Below are 25736 nucleotides of genomic sequence, written 5' to 3' on the forward strand. Positions count from 1 at the left end.
ATAAGCATCCCTCTGCTCTTCTATTTCTCTTAACTCCTTTTCTAGTTCCCCAACAATTGTAGTTGTCCTCAAAGCTGCAATTTCTAAACAATCCTTTTTGCCCATTGCTTCCTCCATTTTATTTGTTGTTTCCAAATGATGTTGCCTTAATTCTACAACTATGTCTATTAGGCCTCCTATTGTGGCTACAACAGCTTGTGTGACCAAACTTTTTCTTTGTTCTATACTTTTTGTTATTTACAATTTGTGTTAGTACATCCATTAATCTATCCTCCTTTTCACTGTCTGGGTTTGCTGGCTCTGGAAGCTCATATGGACCATCATGTTTTTTAATATGTTTCCTAAAGTACTCACGTACTTCTATGAAAAAGTATTTGGCCCCTTGAAAAGACATTCCTACTATTTTACTCACCCAAGTAAGAATTTAATTTAAATCAATTTGCGATTAAAGTAGCACGCTTCTGAATAGCCAACAATAGTTGATGACTATTCAGTAGGCCAGGTATAAATAGTTAAAAACACAACTCAATTACCTTCGTATGCTAAACACAATGGGTGGGGAACACAATGTCCACAACTGTACTGTGAAGCTTGACTTAGGATATGCCCTAAACACAATCCCCAAGGAGTATTACATATAAAGGAAACAGAAAGAAACCATACATTGGATAATATAGTAAAGAAAGGGAGACTGGCAGAGTCCAGGGGGCCAAAGCAAATGCTTGCCCATGGTCAAATTAGTATTAAAGACGACCCTGGCTTTAGTGAAGATGCCTCTTTTTCCCAGAATAATAGTACGGTGAAATACCGAAGAGCTGAAAATTTACACTGTAAAGAGATTCTCTTACATGTGGGATGAGACTAGTTACCCAGCCCTCTTTTTGTAGTAATAAACAGAAATTTGAGGACATATGGAGAACGATCTTGAATAAGTGCAGTTTGGATCCAATACCACTGACTATTGCAGGTATTGGAATTGGTGAACCTTAGGCAAGAGATTGGAAGGTTGGGAAACAGAACATAGAAACCCCTGATTTATTAAGGAACCGTATAGAGGAAATTATAATTTTACCTAAACATCTCTGAACAGAAAATGTGTCAAATTAAAATAGATATGATCGGTTATTTGGATTTAAAAAAAAAAAAAAAAAAAAAGTGCATGATTGGCAATCATACAGATAATAAAATTTAAAGCAAAAAAAGGGACATCCTGTAGGACAACCTAAGTAGCAAGGTAATAATAGTGAAATCTCCTCTGATTCAATTGGAGATGGATGTTTTTAGGTCAACAACCTGCCATAGGCGCAGGAAAATCAGAAGTTAGAACAGGGGACGCAAACCAACTTCTCCGAAGATACTCCAAAGGGGAGAGGAGACAATCGAGACGCTAGTGGTAATCATTTCTAAGACACAATTGACAGCGGATGAGTCCAAGGTAGAGATTAGAGAAGTCACATCTAAAACTTTAAATGATTGTCTTATTGATCTAAAGATGTTATCCTTCTTGAATAAAGAAAATGCTAGGACACCCTATCTATATGTTACTGAAGATCCATGAAGATCTCTTGAATCCACCTGGGAGACCCATAGTATTTGGTTGTGGAACAGTACTTCGTTCTAAGTATGTGGAGGGATATCTACAGGGTCTGGTTAAGAATAGGAAGTCCTATCTTAAAGACAACTGCAATTTTCGGAATAAATTATGTTCTTCTGATGGTTCATTGGATAATGCCTGGCTTTGCACAATGAATGTGAGTAGCCTAGAGACCACCATCCCACATGAAGGGTGTGTGCACTGTCTATTTTATTTGGATATTAGACAACTTTTGAATGAATTATTACAATTTGTTCTACATTGGAATTACTGTGTGTTTGAAGGGAAATTCTACCTACAGATCCAAGGTACAATGATGAGGGACAATGCAGCACCCTCATATGTTAATCTTTACATGGCAAAATTTGAGAAACAATTTGTTTACTCTTACCCTTTGTTTGATCAGGTACTCCTCTGGGTCAATTGCGGTTCAAGCCTCATTTTGTACTATAAAACCAACAATTGTTTGGGCTGAACCAAAATAGGCGGTTATGGTATAGGGCGATGCTTGCTATAAAGTATTGTGATTTCTCATTAATTACTTTAATTAAAATGTACAGAGTATCAATTTTGTGTTAATTTCTTTCCACATCCCTGCCTTTTACCAGCAATGTGATGTCCTATTGTTGCAGAGAGGTCTTCCAGACCAGTTTAAACTGGCTTCCCTGCCATTCCCTTAAGTTTCCCATGTGGTCCACAGTACTTGTCATTTTGTGTTCTCACTCTTCTTTGTCAGGTAAATGTTGTGCTTTATTTATACCCTGTGATTTACGTTGGGCTAACTATTTATCAAACTATCCAATGCTTGGCTGATGGCTGAGGTACTCCTGAAAAAAATTCAGGTTGAGAGATTAGCAGTGTTGAGGTACCTGGTTGCTGTGATAGATCCTGGCGGAACATGGTGCCATGTAGCACAATGTGTTGGGTCAATGCTGAAACAAAGCACGGACACTGGGGCCACCGAAGGGACGCATATGTCCCGAGCGCGCAGCCCATTGACAAGGAAAGCTCACTAGGAAAGCCCTCCTAGACACTACAGTCCATCTCCAAAGGAGCCTTATACTGCCGATTGACTTCATTGACTATAAACAGATCTGAACAACCACCAGCAGATACAGAGTGGTGATCACTCCTTCTACCAACAGGAAATAGTTTTATCCATCCCTTCCATCCAGACCATCTCTCACAGACTACAGCACCTTCCTTCAAATACAAAGAAACAGACGACATTGGTGAGATCTACCCACAGATAGTGGGCAAACATATAGTGCACTATATACTGGACTGCCACATATTAGGACTTTTATTTTTGATATTTTTTTCATCTCTTTCATTTTTTGCATTTTCCTTATTTTCTCATTATTTTTCAATTTTTCCATTTTTTGCAGTCTTTTCATTTTTTATTCCTTTCCCCCCCTTTTTTTGCCTTTTTTCATTTTTTCCTTTTTTCCCTTTTTTGACTCAATTTGTTTCATTTTTTCACTTTTTTGAACTATTTATTACGCATAGGAAGATACTGTGTCTAGATAGATATTGTACATAGTTTGTGTATATAAGATGAATTATGTGCCAATCTGATGAAATACCATTATCTTTATGAATTATAATTATAAGCTTTACAATAAATACTGTGAAATTAAGCATAGGTTTAACATTTATTGATGCTACTGATTGAGTGCGGTATTCATATTTGTTTATGATATTGATTAGGAGGTTTTTGAGTAGGGTTATACCTCGAATACCGGCACCTAACACTTTATTGAGTGCCAGCACATATTGTTTTTTTTTTTAATGCTGAAACAAACCCCAAGTATTTCTATTATTGTTGTCACAGTATGTTAGGATCCTCAGCAAGATACAAGGCAACAATCAATAAAAATATAAACGGCAATAGTAAGTAATGAATAAACAATTGTATGTGGTCACTGGACTCAAGCTCAGGAACTATTCAGGTCTGTTACACATACAGAAACAGGAGTATAATGAAGTCAAACATAGCCGGCGTCTGGTACACTATAAAGGAATACTCATCGTCAACGTATGGAGAGAAAAAAACAGGGCGCAAGAGAATACTGAGAACGGGAAGCAGCTGAAATAGCCTGCCCTTCGGTGGGTCCCCGCTCAGTTCTCAAGCTGGTTTTAGCTCATCGTCAATGTAGCCTGGTCTGATACACAGGGAAATACTAAAGAAAGCAAAGTCAATAACCAAGCCATTCCAAATACCAAAAATCAGAAACAAAAAGGTCAATAATGACATGCTTACTGGCTCTGAGACCACGAAAGGGAACTCAACAGTTGCTAAACTCAGGTATATGTAGGCCTGTGGCATTTACTAGATAGCTACACCCAAAAAACTGAAGTCGGTGTGTAATGACATCATTTTGCTATCACATCATAAAAATGGGTGGAGCAACAGTGTCTGGAACACTAACAGAAGTGTCTGAGGTTGTTTCCATATGCAGAGACCCAGAACTGCAGTTTACCTGAGGCAGGAGTGTCAAACTGAGGTAAGTTTCAAGGGCTGCAGAAGTTTATGCTTTTCAAAAAAGCATTTGCAGAGCTGAACACTGGTCTTCATTGAATACATTTCTTTTTATCATTATACCCACTACAATAAGCTGTAGTGAATACCATACTTAGCGTATTCTTTTTTTAAGCATAAGGAGTGAAACAGAGAAGCCTTAAAAAGCCACATACTTTTTATACTTGGGAATATACTTTCTCCAATAGCATTAGGCATATGCATGTGTGAAAAATCCATTTCTGCTTATGGACAGAAAAACATGCTGCTAGTTTCTGCTCCTGCAAATTATCATATGAACTAGAAAAAGATGGTAGTGCATTTTTTCATATTTTAATGAAGTCACACTGAAAATTTAAATGTACAAATCTACATAAAAGAAGAGTTTTCCTTTTCACATTTTTTTTCGTTTCTTTATTCCTGCTGGTGGCTTGTACACGGTCAGAGGAATAGTCAATACTCCCATTTTGTGTGTCTCACCAAGTGCATTACTAGAGAACATCAGTCTCTTGGTTATCTTCAACCCCATGGCTTTGGCTATTTCCAAAATCCTGCAAAGGAAAAAAATAAAATAAAATTCAATTGTGACAAAGACTTGATTTATACTTTCCACTAAACCAGGAACTGGAGGATAACTGATACAGTGAGGGAAAAAAAATGAATTGATCCCCTGCTGATTTTGAACGTTTGTCCACTGACAAATAAATGACCAGTCTATAATTTTTATAGAGGTGTATTTTAACAGTGAGAGACAGAACAACAAAAAAATAAAATCCTGAAAAAAAACGCATGTCAAAAAGTTATAAATTGATTTGCATGTCAATGAGTGAAATAAGTCTGATCCCCTATCAATCAGAAAGATTTCTGTCTCCCATGTGTCTTTTATACAGGTAACAAGCTGTTTAACTCTTAAAGAGAGTGCTCCTAATCTCAGCTCGTTGCCTGAATAAAAGACAACTGTCCACAGAAACAGATTCCAAATTCTCCAAAATGGCCAAGACCAAAGAGCTGTACAAGGATGTCAGGGACACGATTGTAGACCTACACAAGGCAAGACCATCGCCATGCAGCTTGGTGAGAAGGTGACAACAGTTGGTGCAATTATTCGCAAATGGAAGAAACACAAACTGTCAGTCTTCCTCAGTCTGGTGCTCCATGCAAGATCTCACCTCGTGGAGTTTTAATGATCATGAGAACTGTGAGGAATCAGCCCAGAACTACACAGGAGGATCTTGTTAATGATCTCAAGTCAGCTGGGACCATAGTCAACAAGAAAACAATTGGTAACACACTACGCTGTGAAGGACTGAAATCCTGCAGCCCCGCAAGGTCCCCCCTGCTCAAAAAGCACATTTACAAGCCAGTCTGAAGCTTGCCAGTGAACATCTGAACGATTCAGAGAAAACTGGGTGAAAGTGTTGTGGTCAGATGAGACCAAAATCGAGCTCTTTGGCATCAACTCAACTCACCGTGTTTGGAGGAGGAGGAATGCTGCCTATGATCCCAAGAACACCATCCCCATGTCAAACATGGAGGTGGAAACATTATGCTTTGGGGTATTTTTCTGCTAAGGGTACAGGACAAGTGCACCGCATCAAAGGGACAATGGACGGGACCATTTACCGTCAAATCTTGGGTGAGAACCTCATTCCCTCAGCCAGGGCATTGAAATTGGTCGTGGATGGGTATTCCAGCATGAATGACCCAAAACACACAGCCAAAAGGAGTGGCTCAAGAAAAAGCACATTAAAGGAATACTCAAGGCACCCAAACCACTTCTGCCCATTGGAGTGGTCTGGGTGCCAACTCCCACTACCCTTAACCCTGCAAGTGTAATTATTACAGATTTCATACTCTGCAATATTTACCTTGCAGGGTTAAGTCCTCGTCTAGTGGCTGTCTACTGAACAACCACTAGAGGGACTTTCGTGTTCATAGCACACGAAAAGTGTTTTCAGCGACACTGGGCGTCCTCACGCTATGAGACATCGGCGCTGGACTCCGGTAAGTCACTGACCCCTCCAGCAACTTGGGATGTGTGGGTGGGAGGGAGAGGGGCACTGCGGGAACCTGCAGTGCCATGAAAACGAATATATTTTCCTGGCACTGAGAATCACTTAAAGGTCCTGGAATGGTCTAGTCAGTCTCCAGATCTTAACTGCATAGAAAATCTGTGGAGGGAGCTGAAGGTTTGAGTTGCCAAACGTCAGCCGTGAAACCATAATAACTTGGAAAGGATCTGCAAAGAGGAGTGGGACAAATCCCTCCTGAGATGTGTGCACACCTGGAGGCCAACTACAAGAAACATCTGATCTCTGATTGCCAACAAGGGTTTTGCCACCAAGTACTAAGTCGAAGGGGTCAAATACTAATTTCACTCATTGACATGCAAATCAATTTATAACTTTGACATGCGTTTTTCTGGATTTTTGTTTTGTTATTCTGTCTCTCACTGTTAAAATACACCTACCATTAAAATAAGTGGATCAAATACTTTTTTCCCCTTTACAGATTGACCACTTTCAGCGGATTTTACAGTCAGCAAAACAGTAGTACTGCATAGTAAAATTGGACAATATTCACGCACATAATAATAATAATAATAATAATAATAATAATATATACCTTCCAAACAACCTTCATTTTTATTAGAAGTTCATTGAAACAGTGAAATGTTAAGCAACTCAAATATTTTACCAAGTCTTTTACATAAATATAGCTTACTGGTGCAGATAGATCTAAATATACTTTAATAAATCAAAACTCTAGAATCATGAACAAGTTCACTTAAATGTAAATGTATCTATAGCAAAATCAACATGCCACTCTCATAGGATTAATAAAACATTAGGGATGAGCTGTAATGTATAATCACAATACCATCATAACCTACATCATAAATAAAATATATACTTTATCGCACAGGGTTAGGATTCACCTAACACATCAATTGTTTTTTAAATAGAAAAAAAATACAATCAACTGGTGATATCTAGAGTATTTGTTCATATACCAGTCATATTTCATTGGTTGAATCGGTGCAAGTATTATTCAGGAACATCCACCAAACCCACCAATAGGTCAGCATTTTCTGATACCCTTGCTTCAAAACAGGTAAGTTATTCAAGGTTATGACTGCCAAATATATTGATCACCTTACTTCTACTTGTACAAGGTAACAGAAGATTGCTGACAAACACTGTACAAGTACAGGTAGAGAGGACTCCACTTGAGTATTCTGTTCTGCCTGAAGCATTCCAGGTTCTAGTAGGCTCAACACTTGCCTAGTGGGATTCCCAGATGAAAGGAATCTTAGTAACCCGCTTAGGGTCCACAAACCACAACTGCCTGCAAAACTACACAGACAAGTATCATGTCAGCAGGCTAGGTAGGCCTCGTAGCCCCTTTCTTTAATACATTATGAAGAAAATTACACAAAAAGGAAACCCTTTCATGTATAAATCATTGTTAAGAGTATGGCTGCTCAGTCACATTTTCTAAAGGAACAATATAGTTATAGAAATACAAACAAGTATTCCTAATGCTATAATGTTACAATGCCTTGTTAGTTGCACCCCCCTACTTACCTTATATACTGCAGTGCGCTGGTTTTGCCGAGGCTGCTAAGAAAATCACTCTAGATGGTCTCAACCAATCCAAATCTTCCCCAATGGAGGCTGGTTCTAATGTGCAGCAAAATGTCACCTTGCGGTAATTAAATGCACTCTACGAGCAGCGTTCGATTTAAGTCTGACTCAATTCTCACAGAGAAAGCACGTCTAGTGGCTGTCAGAAGACATCCACTAGAGGTGTGTTTAATCCTACAATGAATGCATTGCCATTCCTACAAAAATTGCAATATTTTGCATTGCAGGGATAAAAATGAAACGGCCACTGCACTCAGATCACTTCATTGAAATGCTTTTAGTGTCCCTTTACGTGCTCCAGCTACTCTGATTCTGTTATTTTGGTTCTTTTGTTAGACCATTAAGTGGCCTTGATTATAACCCGAGTTTTAAAACATACTTTGAATCAAAAATAAAAAAAACACAACACGCAGTTGTGGTGGCATGTAGGGGAAATCTCCTCCCTCTTCCGACATCAGCGATGAATGCGCGGCAAGAGCCGCGCGCACATTCAATCAGTCCATAGGAAAGCATTTCTCAGTGCTTTCCTATGGACGGCAGCGTCTTCTCACTGTGATTTTCACAGTTAGAAGCACCTCTAGCGGCTGTCAATGAGACAGCCACTAGAGGCTGGATTAACCCATATGTAAACATAGCATTCTCTGAAACTGCTATTTTTACAGCTGCAGGGTTAACCCTAGATGGACCTGGCACCCAGACCACTTCATTAAGCTGAAGTGGTCTGGGTGCCTATAGTGGTTCTTCAACCACAAAGATGCCCATGGTTAAGCTTTTTTTTTCTTTTTATTACCTTGAAATAAGTCAATGCTTTTTGTAGGATCCAAGTGCCTACTCCTCAAAAACATTTTTCAACAGGAAGATCTAGATTCATAGTCACTCAGCCTCACCTGTTCTCAGTCAGCTTCATGTCCCTCTGTAAAAGCGTAAGGTCTACTTCAAAGTCACAGATATGCAAGGCCAAAGCTATGACATGAGCAACTATTTTAGAATTCATTGTCCCAGAGACCGAGTTCTGTACTCTAGAAAAGATAAAACCAACATATTGTTAGACAAGCCAGCAGAGGATTAATAATTCATTGTGTCTTATGATTAATGTATATATGTCTTCAGGCAATCAAGCAAGAAATAAACCATATACACTTTACATTTTTTAAGGTTATACCTCAAGGCAAAATGTATTAATATTAGTGAAAAAAATATATATATAAATTTTTACATAGACAAAACTGTAAAATAAACAAAAGCTCATTATTCATTAACTGTACTCCGCTGTCACAAATTAGAAAAGGAGTACACAATTCAGCAGAATCTGGGCCGTATTCAGGGCCATGGGCACCCAGGGCTCACAGAGATTCATCGCAGGAGTGGACCATGGAGCAATGAAAGAATGGTGCCTAGTCTGATGAATTGCGTTTTCGTTTAGAGAAGGTGGATGGGCAGTTGCATGTTTGTTGTTTAACTGGGGAAGAGATTGCAGCAGGAGGCCGGCTGAGGCAATTTTCTGCTGGAAAACCTTGGTTCCTGGCATTCATGTGAATGCTATTTTGACACGTACCACCTACCTAGAGATTGTCGCAGACCATGTGCACCACTTCATGTTAATGGTGTTCCCTGGTGGCAGTGGCCTTTTTTAGCAAGATAAGGCATCCTGCCACATTGCATAAATTGTTCAGAAATGTTTTGAGGAACATGACAAAGAGTTGAAGGTGTTGCCTTGGCCTCTATATTCCCCAGATCTCAATCCTACTATTCATCTGTGGTACGTGCTGGAACAACAAATCCGATCCATGGAGGCCCCACCTCACAACCTGCAGGATTTAAAAGGATCTGCTGCTAATGTCTTGGTGCCAAATACCACAGGACATGTTCAGAGGTCTTGTGAAACACATGTAGAAAATTGGAATAGGTAACTTTTAAAATCCATCCTCTAAATATCTACAAGAGTCCATTAAAACAAAAAATATGAATATTCCTTAAAGGGACACTAGTGTCACCTGAACAACTTCAGCTTAATGAGGTTGTTCAGGTGAGAACTATAGCTCCCTGCAGCCTCTCTCATGTAAACACTGTATTTTCTGAGAAAAAACATTGAAAGCTAGGAACACCTCTAGTTTCAGTCACTCAGAGTGAACCAGAGGGACTTCGGAGTTGATGAAGGCATAATATGCCTCCATCCACTCAGATCTGCTGTCAGCAGAGCACAGGGCAGCACTGTGCACAGCATCCTGTGATTCAGTATCTCCTCCCTCTGCATGCATAGAGATTCAATGATTCAATGTATCTCTATGAGGAGATGCTGATTGGCCAGGGCTGTGTTTGAATCATGATGGCTCTGCCCCTGATCTGCCTCTTTGTCAGTCTCAGCCAATCCTATGGGGAAGCATTGTGATTGGATCATGCTACCACATGTCAGCAGACTGCTTGTTTTTCTAAATCTAACAGCATGCACATTTACAGCTTCAGGCTTGAATACAGTAAGATTTTTACTATATTTATGGAGGCATGAGGGGCCCAGGGGGACTAGATGGGGGTTTTAACACTATAGGGTCAGGAATACATGTTTGTGTTCCTGACCCTATAATGATCTTTTAAGTTTATGATACAAAAAAAAAAAAAAAGCACTATCCACATGGGAAGGTAATTACATATGGTTACACTAATCTAGGTTGAAAGGAGACTCAAGCCTGTTGATGTCAATCTTTAAATATACCAACATGAGTACCCAGAGAAACACAGAAAACCTATAACCATCAATTAAAAAATTTAAGCAGACTTTATTTGCAGTTAAAGCAAAGTTTTGGCTCCAAAAAAACAAACCTTTTCCAAGCAACAAAAAAAATGCTTGCAAGCGGAGCCGAAACGTTGCTTTAAATGCAAATAACGTCTGCTCACGTGGAACAACGTTGTTTTTCAATTGAAGTACTACTGTGCCCCATTTCTTCTCCTGCCTGGTAGTGCTGGGAGAAAATCACAATGTATCAATTCTTGGCAGCATGTGACAAAGCTACACGGGAGGCAAAATTTAGTGCCACCCACCTGCTATAAGAAGTAGGAACCAAATAATTTTGAGTGTGTGCGTTTTGTATTGTGAATGTGTTTGCGTGTACACGTCTGGCAATGTGTGTCTGTGTGAGGTGGCACTGTGTGTACACCTAAGTGTATGTTCTGTTTCTTTAAGTCTATAAATTGGTGCATCTATTAGAGTGCCTGTGAGTGTAGCATCTGTGAGTGTGTCGAGGGATGGGAATATTGTTGTTGTTCTAATAGAAAGTTCTAAAGTTAGCCCTGAACATACCACAAAGATACAATTTTATGAAAATACTTAAAAATATATATATATAAATAATAATATTCCAGCATGGTAGTAGAAAAAGAAAAAAACGTTATAATAAAAGTTCTCTTATAAATGGGGGGTGGGAGGGAATGCAAAATTAAGCATATAAAATATTTTAATATTGTCATTATGCGCACGCACACACACACACACACTTTGTTGATGTTTATAAAAAAAATGTTTTATGTAAACAGTGTATTCTCACCTGCCATTTTTAAATGTTGTGACTGTAAAATGTTTCATAAACTTTCCACAAATGGTGCTTGGGAAACCAGGAACCATCAGCTCTACAAAAAGGAGTTCAAGGATTTTTAGGCAACATTACAACAAGTACGTAATCATTACAGACAATAATCATAATACATGTCGCCACCTGCAATTTTATGTTGTCTTATTTCATGGTCTAATAATTAAAAACCTTTTTATTTAAAAAATATTTTTTTCCAACCTGAAAGATGGCACAGTACTACAGTGAGTGGCTTATTGTTATTATATTTAATCCTTAGTAAGTAATGAACTTAATTTCATTCAAAATAAGGCTCACTGACTGCAGCAACAGCTACGCTTGATTAGCTAACATATTGTGGTTATACTTTGAGCAGAATACTGAACGCTGATTGGCTGTCAGTGTAAAGAGGAGTGTGTTTGGGATATAGATTCCGCTTTACAATGGTCAGGTTGATTGCAATCTTAAAATGTAATTCTATAAGCGTAATAAATATGAAAAAGTTTGAAGACATTTACTATTTATGTAATAACTAATAATTAACATAATTAAATCTTAATTTTCTGAAACAATCTTGGGCAATAAACTGCAGCAACAATTACCCCTGCTTACTGCTTCTACCACTTTGCTTAAATCAAAAAATCTAAACTGGTAGATTTACCAAGAATACAGTGCACTTGATTTTTCCTGTGTCAAGCTCTCAAAGAAATATTTTTTTTACATAAATACCAATATTAACACAACATACTGAAATATAACATACCTTTACGTTTGACTACCTTCATATTACAAAGCTTGATCAAAGCATCCAAATACCAAAGACAGCGGGCCAGATGGTCACAATCTTTCCCAGTTAGTTCCTGAAGTTCTTGAATTACAATCAAACCATGCCTGGTAAAAAGAAGGCAATTAAATAATTAATTTGTTATAGAAAAGATTACTTACCCTCATCCTGGAATTTCACTGCCTTCCTTCCAGATTAAGGGAGTCAAAATTTATTTTGTTGCAGTAATACTACAACAATCCATTGTAAGCGCTACGGACTTTGTTGGCGCTATATAAATATAATAATCCACATTGTAGAGACATAAGTACTAGACGATAAAATCTATACAGAACATACTGTCATAGCAGATTGTACAAGATCAACTCCACAGCAAATGTTGCTCTTCAAAGCTCGGGGTAAAGAAACAGTTTGTGGTACGTTTTACAATATTTTTTTAAATGATCTTTTGTGCACCATTTAGAGAGAAAGAGAGGATAGAAGGAGAGACATAGATAAAACCCTCCCTCGTCAAGCTACTTTGTGACCATCTCTTGGTATAAAAACAAAATATATATAGGAGGGAGGGAGAGAGAGAGAGAGAAAACATAACTCACCCTTGTTCCAACAGTGTGTACTATTTTGGTCAAATTTACATAACTTGACTGGTCACTGACTGATAAGCCTGGTGTTATTTTGACACAAGGGCTTGGAGGAAATACTTACTGTTTATTGTCTATCATCTGCTGGAGAGATTCAGTGGTGAGATTTCTGAAGGGTTCAGAGGGAGCTTCGAGAGATGCATATTCAACAGGTGAAATAACTGAATGGTTTGAAGTGAAGGAAGATGCATTTGAGTGGAAACAAGTTACCCCCCTCCATATCAAGGAACATGCTTCTGCTTGCTTCCACTATTTTAATGTTTCATCTTTACAACCAAACGATTATACACACATATTTTTAGCAAGATGGCAGAAGAGTAGGAAGAAGTGCATTTAAGCCTTTTTAAATAAAGTACACTTCTACTACTGAAAACGTATTAACGGTTGTATTCCTGAAAGTTCTTAGTTATGCATCCACAACTCCACTTGTACATGAAAGCATGAAAAATAAGGGGGGAAAGATATGCTATCCCACTAACTGGTTGAATATGGATTATTAATTATGGAATTAGAATGCCAATTATTCCATCAATAAACAGCAGTGTCAGGTTTAATAAAAATAAATGTGAGTTTGCACCCAGACCCCTTTAATAGGCTGAAGTTGTCTTGGTGCCTAGTGTCCCTTTGACGATCTGCATTCATAGCATTTATCCTGGCAAATATATCTCCAAATGTACAAACTTGGTAAATGTTCAAATGTATGTATCTTGTATATGTTTTGGGTACATTTTTACACAAAGTTGCTTTGAAGTTACTACATTTCTGGTAACTTTGGCCTCAGTTCTTATCAGCAAAACCCAGTCAAAAGTGAATCGACTGGATTCAGACAATATTTTGATGAAATTTAGAAGAATATAATTACTGAAGAAATGTAATCAGCTGAATCCAATAAACCAGTGGTCTGCTCGAGAAAGCTCCTCTGATAAACGTGCTTTGGAAGTACACTAAATGGGCCTTCTATGAATGACTAATCCGGTTAGTCATTAAAAGAGAAAAAAATAAAAACCTGTAGGGGTCAATATGACTCACACAGTAGTACAAGGGAGGTTTGAAACCATTCCAATGCCCACATAGTCATGCCTCGATGCAATAAAAGATTAGCAACTGGGCAGCTTTTTCTGTCCATTCACTAGTAAAATAGAGGTGGGACCGGGATACATGTCCCCCAGTTGGCATTGGATGGGGACATCATGTTAAAAAATAGGAGGAGTACAGATCAGTATCCACTCCCCAAGCTCTCATGGTAGCGCTACAAATTAAAGCACAAGCACAGTTCAGTTGCCAATTAAATTTACCCACAATTAGTAAAATTCATCCCACAGAAGGGCAAACTGCAGACATCATGCACCAAAATTGCCGCTTTCAGACAGTGAGATCAAGCACAAGAAAGGAAAGATTAAAAATGTTATATATATGCAACTGGGAGAGGAGTATCATTAAACACTAAAGCGTTGTAGTTCTAGGAATTCAAATGTGTGTGTAACGCTTTAATCACCTGAATTTACTTACCTGTTCTTCCTCACAATGCTGGTCTCCATGGTGAAGCTCCGTCTCTTCCTTAATAAGCTCAACCAATCCAATGATCTCAATGCTATCAACCAATCTATGTTTTCCCATAGGAATGTATTGGGAGGTAAGTGCGTATGGTTGGTGGGGGTAGACATGGCACCCAGATAACTTAACTGACATGGAGTGGTCTGGGTGCCTATAGAATCATTTTAAGATACAGAGGGCATATGGGAAGAAAAAATAAAAACACAACAGAGCCGCTTCAAGTCTGCAATTCATACCCATTATGCATTATAAAACAGGAAGTAAAGTAGCACATCCATTTTGGATTGTCTCTAATTGATAAATCATGTGCTAGATGATTTAATAAGCTGTAATTAATGTTAAACATGCTTTCATGCATCACCAAGAAGGTACAATTTAATAGACTTGTGCAAAAATGTGCTATTAACACAAAAAATTATTCCTGTTAATCAATGTTGGAACAAATCGATCCTCCAAATTGATCTTCCCTGTATAGGTAAATTATTTGAAATCAATTTGTTTTACGATTACCAGGAATTTGAGTAGGATGAACCAGATCAAACCAATTTCTGCACAAGTGTACAATTTAATACGAATATGTATTTGAAAAAGGAACTATATTTCCTGCATACAACAGGCTTTCAATACTTGCAGACTATATTTTTGTCATTAATATTCCATTATTTCTCACATGCATTTTGTGGTCACTGCAAAATTTAATTTTCACATAAAATTGGATACGGTCGTCCATCTTGTAGACATTTTCAGGTTTATCTGCATTAATATCACGCGGTGGGAGGAACAACGAAGACTCTATCTCATCACTGCCAATGGCTTCTTTCACCAATTCTGCAGATAGACATGTCCCATGTCAGATTAGCATCTTCTCTCCATATCTGATCATAATTATACAGTGCTGGACATACAACCTTGGCTAAGCACAGACTTACAAGGAGTTGTAGGCTTGGCTATATTATCATGCATTCAAGCTACATATCTATATATACATGGGCAATATTATACCCATTGCTATATTTACAGACTGACCACACCGACAATACAAAATCGCTTCTCAGTAATGTCTCTTAATAGCATGCATTCTTTGTATTTGTGACATAGAAATTAAAAATCAATTGCAATCACTCTAGAGTGCATGACCGTATCTCCCGATAGAACTACAGAGACTTTAGGAAAGCTACCAGTGTCAGCAATTTTGTATCTAAATAGAGATTGCAATTACAAGCAGGAAGAAAACACATTTTATCCAACATTATGATAATATAGTCACAGTCCTTGCCTTTTGTTCCTTTATACTCTATGATTTCTTCCGCAGCTTTGGCCATAGCTTGACTTAAAATTTCACTACCAACTTGGTTCAACCTTCGGGAGCTCAAAGCACGTTTCTGCTTGTTAGTACCAAAGGCTTCGATGAGAGCATCCACCTGTTCAAATATATTAAAAAAAAAAAAAAAAGGTTACAAATAAATAAGACTATACACACGAGTACCTTCAGAAACATACATAGCTGCTACTTACAGTACATACCCCTCGCCACTAGTGATTCCAAAATGTGGCCAGGGCGAGGAGAAAGTAATCCATGGTGAGTGTTCCATGGACCATCAGTGTTTGCAATGGTGAGTAACTTTTATGGCCAGACCAGTAGCATAGGTCTTGACATTTTAAGCCCTGGTACATATAAGCCTTATAAAATTCATTGTGATTATTTTTATACTCTCATATTCTATGCTGGTGTAATTGGGGGGCGGGGGGAACACATTTTGTCAGACTACATTCTTAAAACCAATTAAATCCCAGTATATCTGCACTTAAGGAAAGGAGTTAGTGTTAGATAATTAATAGGAGAGCTTTCTGGCATTCTGGATGGTTACCACTATTGTCAGTCTAATATGTGACAGGTAAATGTCCTCTATGTAAGGGACAATGAGCAAAAGCCATTTGTCCAGTTTCAAGCATTGAAAAAGGGAGCTAAATAATCACTCAGTAATGGGAGGGGGTAACCCTAGGGGAGTATGTACAAAAGACTTTGCGCAGTTTCAAGTGTTCACATAGCTTCTAGTTATTTTTCCTTGCTCTACTTAAATATTTATACTACATACATAATATATTTAACCTCTTAAGAAGCAGTAAAACCCCGGGTCATCATAACAGTCATTCTATCCGTATGTTACACCAGAATGAAATGACCCACTCAATTTTGCACAGAGAACTTTAGATACTGTAACAGATATATCACAGCCCAGTAGATAAATCGGAATCAGTTGTCTTGGCTTACCTTTTCCCTGTAAGTTCTGCTTGAATTCTCCAATGGATCCTCATCTAGCAAATCCTCTGTAAAATATATACAAAACAAGATGTGTACTCTGGACACACAAATACTGAAAGCCATATTGTACGGATAAGACAATGTAAATTGAGTTAGATCATTGGCTAATAAAGCATTTTGGTGTCAATGAACATCTTGCTTTCTCAGATTCTTAATATTAGAAAAATGTTTTCTGCTTTTTGGTTTAAAAACAGCTACAAAAATTGGCTGTGATTCCATTTTTCTTGATCAAGACCTGCACTATGTGTAATAGAATAACATTAATATTTTCTGGCATAATTTGTCTGATCTATAATATCACAGCTAGGTGCATGAAAAGTGCTGATTAAATGTGTTGGGACATAAAACTTTTTTTTCTTCATCTTTTTAACTCATGTCATTTGCGTTTACTAAAGCTCTCCCGAAGTTAAAAAGGTAGAAGAGACATGGACCCTGTTCTCACAATGCCTAGAGGGCATCAGCTACACCTTGCTCAGGAGGCCCAAAGAAGGATGAAACTTTTGTCCGGGGTTGCTGTATCTCTTGTGCAGAGGGAACTTACAGGCATTTCGGGTCTGGACTGCCCTTATGACTGGATTAGTCTAATAAGCAAATTATATAGATCCGCTCTGGAATTCCACAAGTGAGCAAAATATAGATATGGACTTTTTATAGATATGGACTTTTCTCTGAGCTTTTGTCTGCTATATTTTCTGGTTGTGTTTAAAAAAAAACCTTTTTTTTTTTATTACATTTGTATTAGAATGGTTAGAATATGGAGATCTCAAATAATACTGGGGTATAACTCTAAAAGTGGTACAGTCGTCATGGAAACCAATAGAATATGCCTGATAACTGCTCCAATTTTATAACTTTGCCACACAACTGCTTCGAACACATATCTGCAACTCGTATACCTCCAATTAACTACAAAATTTATTTTTTTCAACTTACTTTTTTTGTTGCTTTCCAGTATTGGCTGCATTTTAAAATACTCTGCATCATAAACCTCCATTTTTCCAGATTCCTTGTTTAATACACCAACAAAATACCTGTGAATATATATGTAATAAATTACAACACAAAATATAAATGTTATTTTTCATTCTAGCAGGCTAAAAAAAAAAAAAAAATGCATTCTTCTCAAGCCCCAGAGACTTGCTGCTAGTTAATGCGTTACCTGCATAGAGAGTTACTGTTCGAGGAATCGCCTCCAAAATTACTAGCCACATAACCCAGGCGGTCAGATTCTGCTGCCTGGGGAAAGATAAATAAAAGTTGGCTAAAATCAAGTTATTTTACCTTTTCCATTACTAGTGCCGGAATTGTGTATAGATATAATTTTAATTAGGTTATCATAATCTTTTCCATGACCATTTAACCGTGTATATCAACATTTTAATAGTTAATACAATGTTAAACAAAAATCTGCACACCAGTCAAGCCGTAAGACTTGCTTTTCCTAAGTTGTGTTCCAAGCTGTTGTATACCGCAAATACAGACTCAAAGGAATCCATGTTTATAATGGAATGAGGCAAAAATGTGATTCTTTGTTAAACTAATTTGTATATGCCCACCCAGAATCCTTTGCGGTAGTAACATCACTGCAGATTTGTGATTTCTGTGGGAAAAGCAAGTCTTATGGCTTGACTCATTTGCAGATTTGTGTTTAACATTGTATTAACTATCCATAGACTTCAGGTGGAAGGGGTTTTCAATCACAATTTTTCCCCCACCATAACCTATTAACATTTTAGTAGTTACCTATACTTACACATAGATGCACATAACTATACATATATACACACATGCACAGAAGTATAGCAAAGCATAAACAAATATAGATGCAGATATAATAGTTATTGCATATAAATATATGCAATACATATACTGAAAAAAATTATAAACTCAACACTTCTGTATTTGACCCAATTTTTCATGAGTTGAACTCAAAGATCTAAGACTTTCTATGTACACAAAAGGCCTATTTCTCTCAAATATTGTTCACAAATCTGTGTTAGTGAGCACTTCTCCTTTCCCGAGATAATACATCCACCTCACAGGTGTGGCATATCAAGATGCTAATTAGACAGCATGATTATTGCAAAGGTCACAATAAAAGGCCACTCTAAAATGTGCAGTTTCATCACACAGCACAATGCCACAGATGTCGCACGTTTTGAGGGAGCGTACAATTGGCATGTTGACTGCAGGAATGTCCACCAGAGCTCTTGCCCATGAATTGAATGTTCATTTCTCTACCATAAGCAGTCTCCAAATACATTTCATAGAATTTGCCAATACATCCAACCGGACTCACAACCACATACCATGTGTAACCACACCAGCCCAGGACCTCCACATCCAGCATCTTCACCTCCAAGATCGTCTGAGACCAACCACCAGACAGCTTCTGCAACAATCAGTTTGCATAAGAATTTCTGCACAAACCATCTCAGGGAAGCTCTTCTGCATGCTTGTAGACTTCATCGGGGTCTCGACCTGACTGCAGTTCTTCATCGTAACCGTCTTGAGTGGGTGAGGTGTTCTCTTCACGGATGAATCACGGTTTTCACCGTACAGGGCAGATGGCAGACAGCGTGTATGGCGTCGTGTGGGTGAGCGGTTTGCTGATTTCAAAGTTGTGGATCGAGTGGCCCATGGTGGTGGTGGGGTCATGGTATGGGCAGGCATATGTTATAGACAATAAACACAGGTGCTTTTTATTGATGGCATTTTGAATGCACAGAGATACCATGATGAGATCCTGAGGCCCATTCATCAACAACCAACACCTCATGTTGCAGCATGATAATGCACGGCCCTGTGTTGCAAGGATCTGTACACAATTCCTGTAAGCTGAAAACATCCCAGTTCTTGTATGACCAGCATACTCACGGGACATGTCACCCATTGAGCATGTTTGGGATGCTCTGCAGCATGTTCCAGGTCCTGCCAATATCCAGCAACTTCGCACAGCAATTGAAGAAGGGTGGACCAACATTCCACAGGCCACAATCAACAACCTGATCAACACTATGCGAATGAAATGTGTTGCACTGCATGAGGCAAATGGTGGTCACACCAGATTCTGACTAGTTTTCCGAGCCCTTTGGACCCCCCCTCCCCATACAGCAAAACTGCACATTTTAGAGTGGCATTCTATGGACCCTGTTGAAAATAATGTAAAAGTCTCTGACCACCCTGGAGCTTGTTAACACCGATTAACAACTTGGAAAGTTTCTCACCGCAGTTTTCTAATTGTTCGTCTGGGTGGCCGCAATTCCTATAGGTCAGTGATGGCAAACCTATGGCACGCCGGGCCCTCTCTGTAGGCTCATGGCCATAGGTCGCTGGGGGAGGGGGCCGCTGGCTGGCTGCAGTAATGCAGAGTAGGCACCTGCCTGCCGAAACGGCAGACGCCTAATCTGCTTACGTGTCGGGAGGACAAGTTCTTTAGGAAGCAGCTCTCCTGTCCTCCCGCGAACAATCTGTGTGGAACGTTGCCGCGCATTACCAGGGCAACGCTCGACAGAGCATGACGCGGGAGGACAGGAGAGCTGCTTCATAGACCCATACTTGCCACCGGACCACCAGGGATGGCTGTGTCCCCCCCCCCCCCCCCTTCACCAAAGGTAAGAGAGGAAGGGAGGAGGGGACACAGATTTAATATATATTTTAATTTTTAAATGTCTCTTTAACCCCCAGACACAGCACCCCCCCACACCCCCCCACACAGCACCTCACGCAGCTCTTTCCGAACACGCGGCAAACGCTGCGAGCGTTTTCCTATGGGTGGTTTGAATGCGGTGGTTTTAATGCGCGTTAGGCGCTGATGTCGGCAGGAGGAGCGGTCACCAGCGCTGAGCCTGGCGCTAGATTAAGGTAAGTGGGTGAAGGGGTTCTAACCCCTTCAGCCCAGAGGGGGGGGGGGGGGGGAGACCTAATAATCCTATAGTGCCAGGAAAACAATTTTGTTTCCCTGGCACTATAGTGGTCCTTTAACCCCTTAAGGACACATGACATGTGTGACATGTCATGATTCCCTTTTATTCCAGAAGTTTGGTCCTTAAGGGGTTAAATTCTAGGTTTCTAAAAACAGTTATAGGTCTTGCAATTTTTTTTTAGGTTGGCTTTTTCAACTAATCAATGTCAAAAATTCTGATTTTATTTCTGTATGAATGGCCTTACCAATATCTTCTGTTCCTTTGTTTTTGGTGGTTTTTGATTTTTGTTCCTGTATAGGTTTAACTTTACACTTTCAGGAGACTGTATGTTTCCATTAGCAAATTGTACTGCAAAGAAAATGAGACAAATTGGCATCAAATACACAAAGTTACACCCACACAAACTTACATACACAAATATGTGGACATCACTACGAATTATTGAGCTCAAGTGCATAACATTCAGAGCACAGTGTATACTGCATAAAAATTACCGATCATCTCTTGCATCACTCACTATAGAATTCCTCTGGAAGCAATATCAATCAGCACAAGAACTGTGTGTTGGGAGCATCTTGAAATGGATTTGCATAGCCGAGCAGCAATACATAAGCCTCACATGAACATGTGCAATGGAAGCGTCAGCCAGAATACTGTAAAACACGCCACCGCTGAAATCTTGTGCAGTAGAAACATGTTCAGTGGAGAAATCATCTTTCACTATCGCATAGTCTAATGGAAGGATTTGGGTGTCACGTATGCCAAGAGAACACTAACCGAACAGAATGTGTAGTGCCTACTGTAAAGGTTGCTGGAAGACGTGTAATGGCCTGGGGCTAGTTTTCAGGAATTGGGCTAGGCCCCTTTGTTCCAGTGAAGACTCATCTTAATGATGCAGGATACAAAGATATTATAAACAGCTAGGTGATTCTAACATACACAGATCTCATGGAAAGCCTTCCCAGAAGAATGGTAGCTGGTACTGCTGCGGAGTGGGGGCAAGGGACAACTCCATATATATTCCATACAATTGTGTTATTTCCAGTGGGATGTCCAACAAGCTCAACTTGGAGTAATGGTCAGGTATCATTTCTGGCCAGGTAGTGCATATCTAGAGTGGGGCTTTATAAACTATACATAAACTGGTAGAACAGGCTTTTAGAAGATAAGTAAGCTGGATATATTTGTTTTATGGAATAAGTATTACGTATTTTAGTGCCATTATCAAAATACCTGTGTGAATCTGAATTATACAGCACTCACTGCATTTCTCTAGTACTGGGTACTCTATGATGGAGAAGTTTATAAAGCTCTATAGAGAATGAGTCAGGTTTTAATTTGTTTTACAAATGGAGTTGATAAGCGGTTGCAGCATCTCTCCAACTGCCAAAATGCAAAGAAAAAAGAAGACTTACAGAGTAATTCACTGAGGTGAGAATTAAAAGTGAATTTCAAATTGAAGGTCAAATTAGCGGATCTGAAAGCAAAGCTGAATTAGAGTATGTTACCATTTCATCTATTCTGGCCATACATATGAAACACATTAAGAATTTCCCTTAGTGCAAAACCTCTGTTATCAAAGCGGCACTGTGACCATATGCTGACTTTGCTGGGGATCAACCGATATAGATTTTTTTAGAGCCGATACCAATAATCTGTAAACTTTAAGGCAGATTGCCGATAAAGTACCGATACTCTGTACATTTACCATTTAAAAAAAAAAACACAAAAAAAAAACACTTTCTACACAAATCTACTGTTAACTGTACATGTTTATTTACTTATTTTGAAAAGAATTTATTAAGGTAAGTACACAAAAGATACATGCAATTCAGAATATTTTCAAGAAGGGTGGTGTGTGTGTATGTGTATAAAAATTGTTACTTTTTTTTTCCCTACATTTTGTTTTAGTTCCCTCTCCCTGCTTCTTACCTGGCCAGGGAGGGGTGATTTGGCATTCACTGGTGGGCCCAAGGTGGCCCAGCAAAACTCTTACTTCCCTTCCCAGCCTAACTCTCTAAGCCTGCGTAACCCGTGGCAAAGCTCTGACAGCCGCCAGACTCACTAGAGTTAGACACGGGAGCTGCTGGGAAGGTAAGTAAGATTGTGCTGCGGGCCCCTCAGGACACTGATGGCAGCCCTGGTCTGCGTTATCGGTATCTTTATTGGCCGATACCGATATTGCTGAAAATACAGAATATCGGCCAGACCGATAAATCAGTTGATTCCTAGACTTTGCACACCACCCCAAATGGTGACATCGCTGCTGGGGGGTCCCGTGGGGGCAGGCAAAGGAGAGTTTAACTTACCTGAACCTATCCTTCGGGTGTGCCACTATTTTCTTCTGGTCGGTCCTCTGCTGCTTCTGGCGCTAAAGCTGGCATCATAGTATTGATGTTTATGGAGGATCCAGCAAGCCTGCAGAATCCTCCATAGACCGAGCCAATTCCATGCAGCAGTCATTGATGACAGATGGAGGGGATTGACACTTCTAGACGGTGGTAGCTCCACCCACTGTCAAAAGGTGTCAGGTGGAGAAAAAAAAAATTGTCCCTATTAATAGCTGGAATTTTATTGAAATGTCAGTCAGTATGAGTATTTCAGATAGATTTTATCTTTATTAAAAAACAAACAAACAAAAAAAAAACCTAATTTTGTATGGTGGGATAAGGGGACGACAGTGCCACTTTAAATTATTTTCATGCAATTGTTTTGAAGCGTCAAGCAGACATCTAAAGGGAATATGTTGCCTACTTCTTACACCTTGAAAGCAAGCTGTAGTGGTTATGGCACCAGGAGTTGCCAGTTTCTCCTTTTTCCATAAGTAGTCAAACCATTTTAGAACGGTTGCACCTCTTACCTGCAATCCACTAAGAGCTGCTCCACACTTCCACTGCTGACAATGAAGAGCGTGAAGCTTCTGAACAAAGCATGGTTAGCTCATTGACTGAGAGGGTTAGATGACCACAATCAGCTAAGGAGTTCCAGCTGTCCATTAGCAGTAGTTGAGGAGGGGGAACAGCATTGAGCAGACCCCAAGTAAGAAGACAAACCATTCTAAAATTGCTGTGAGAATTGCTGGGAAGGCAAAGTGGATTTAAAAAAAATAAAGCCTAAATAGCAAACATTCTAGTCAATTCTGTTTTACATTTTGCCTTACACTTGGAATTAATTTTGAAAACCAGACAATTACCACCTTAGTGAACAACGCTGCTAGGGTTTAATGTATGGACTTATGCATAACACGTATTTTTTCCACTGTAGTTATCATGGCAGGAGTGTCCCAGAGCGGTCATATAGTAAATAGACAAACTGATTTAGTATGGTTTGACAATTTAACTGGGTCCCCTGATTGCACACGTCACATTCAGTCTTCACCTGCAGCAGAAGCTGGATGTTTTTGCAGAAACAAATGACCGGATTCTGCTGCAGGAGAAAACCAGAAGCAGGAGCTCCCACTTGGCTGGATCCAGGGAAATTGTTAAACCGCACTAAAAACAATTTCATTACTTACTGTGGGACTGCGCCATGGCACTCCTGGCACCATAACAATTTACTTAGCTTGTGAGAACAACTTTATGACCACACTGGAACTGGTGTGTGTGTGTGTGTGTGTGTGTGTGTGTGTGTGTGTGTGTGTGTGTGCGCGCGCAATACCTGTCCAATGACATTCTAACCTTGAAGAGCCACACCATTTGATCTACCGAAAAAAGAGTGAATAAAAAAAAAAAAAAAAAACACGACACCCTAGTCTGAGGGCATCGCATATTAAAAACACACAAGAAAAGTTTAAGTATCTTACAGATTCCCATGGGCTAAGGATAGACCTGTGTGTTGTTATAATCTATGAAAACCACAATATGATTCCCAATTGCTAGTATACATTATATTGTAGCTGGAATACTAAAGTACAATGGTAACTTTTATTTTGACTGGAAGAACAGTGGTAATTGGGGTGCATAGGCAAGTGGGGACTGATGCCATAACTTATTAGTTGTAAGCTCATTTGAGTAGGGCTTCTTCTCCCCATCTCGTATCTTGTCAAAAATCCAAATTCTATCACTGCAAAGTGCGGTGTAATATTTTGTTGCTGTATATTTAAAAAGTCAATAATAACGACGATCACTACAGTTAAAAGTAATGGTTATGATGCTCAGACTGTAATCTTTAATACCACTGTGTTATATTGTTTTAAAAAGCATTAGCATGCATAAATACATATTCAAGAGTGCATATACATATTTGGACATCGGTAAACTAGCCCGTATTATTAACCCATTTAATAATGGTTTGCAGAAGCAAATGGAAAACATGCTCTTTTTTTGGACATCAAAGGAATTCAATGTTTACAGATAAGAAAATACTTTAACAACACTATTAATGCGTTATAACAGAACATATCATGTAACATTAGATTGAGCCGATTCGACAGCCAGCATAATGTGGGCAGTTATCTCCAAATAGAAATTTAGTAGCATCAAATAAGAATGTATAAGTACATAACTTAGTTGGCGATGAAGAAAAAAAAAATTAATGATCTAAAGATGCAAGTAATACACAATTACTTATTTTGGAAAAAGTAAAAAAAACAATAATAATATATATTTTCCCACAACGTGTTCTCCGGCCACCAGCCTTGTGCCCCTATTTCTCACCCAGCAAGGCTGACTGCTCTGAGCCTCCATGATATTCCCAAACAGCCTTAGTAGCCATGTGCGGCGGTGTCTGTAGCACTCACGTTGTGCACTGATCACTTCCTGGTAAGGCAGAGGAATGGGAGCACTCGGCGGCAAGACATGCCTTCCGCATTCTAGGAACCTGGAATACAAACAGCGCCACCTGCAGGATCAAGTCATCGTTTATATAATATTCCAACTTCTGTTGAATCTATGAGTATACTGTGCCACCAAAAAGTATATAAATATATATATATATATATATATATATATATATATATATATATATATCTATATCCTGTCAGTTTAAAGGACCACTATAGTGCCAGGAAAACAAACTCGTTTTTCTGGCACTATAGGATCTTTGGGTCCCCCCCACCCTCAGGGTCCCACTCTCGCTGGGCTGAAGGGGGTTAAACACTTACCTTTCTCCAGCGCCGGGCTCCCTCGGCGCTGGGGACTCTCCTCCTCCTTTCAACGTCATCGGCTAAATGCGCATGCGCGGCAAGA

The 25736-nt window shown here is 39.1% G+C and overlaps 1 protein-coding gene across 1 annotated transcript; it reads right to left on the reverse strand.

Moving 5' to 3' along the window:
* Positions 1-4439: 4439 nt before the first annotated feature.
* POLR1E (RNA polymerase I subunit E) lies at positions 4440-25304 on the reverse strand. Its single transcript, XM_063457264.1, has 12 exons — positions 25206-25304; positions 20795-20898; positions 17784-17860; positions 17558-17655; positions 16574-16629; positions 15578-15722; positions 15022-15129; positions 12812-12908; positions 12086-12213; positions 11302-11383; positions 8650-8781; positions 4440-4666 (listed from the first exon to the last, which is right to left on the reverse strand). The coding sequence occupies exons 1-12, from the start codon at positions 25261-25263 to the stop codon at positions 4510-4512; spliced, it is 1242 nt and encodes a 413-aa protein (XP_063313334.1). The 5' UTR covers positions 25264-25304; the 3' UTR covers positions 4440-4509.
* Positions 25305-25736: the final 432 nt, after the last annotated feature.

The sequence above is a fragment of the Pelobates fuscus genome, chromosome 5 (assembly GCF_036172605.1).
Source record: "Pelobates fuscus isolate aPelFus1 chromosome 5, aPelFus1.pri, whole genome shotgun sequence".
Taxonomy (NCBI): domain Eukaryota; kingdom Metazoa; phylum Chordata; class Amphibia; order Anura; family Pelobatidae; genus Pelobates; species Pelobates fuscus.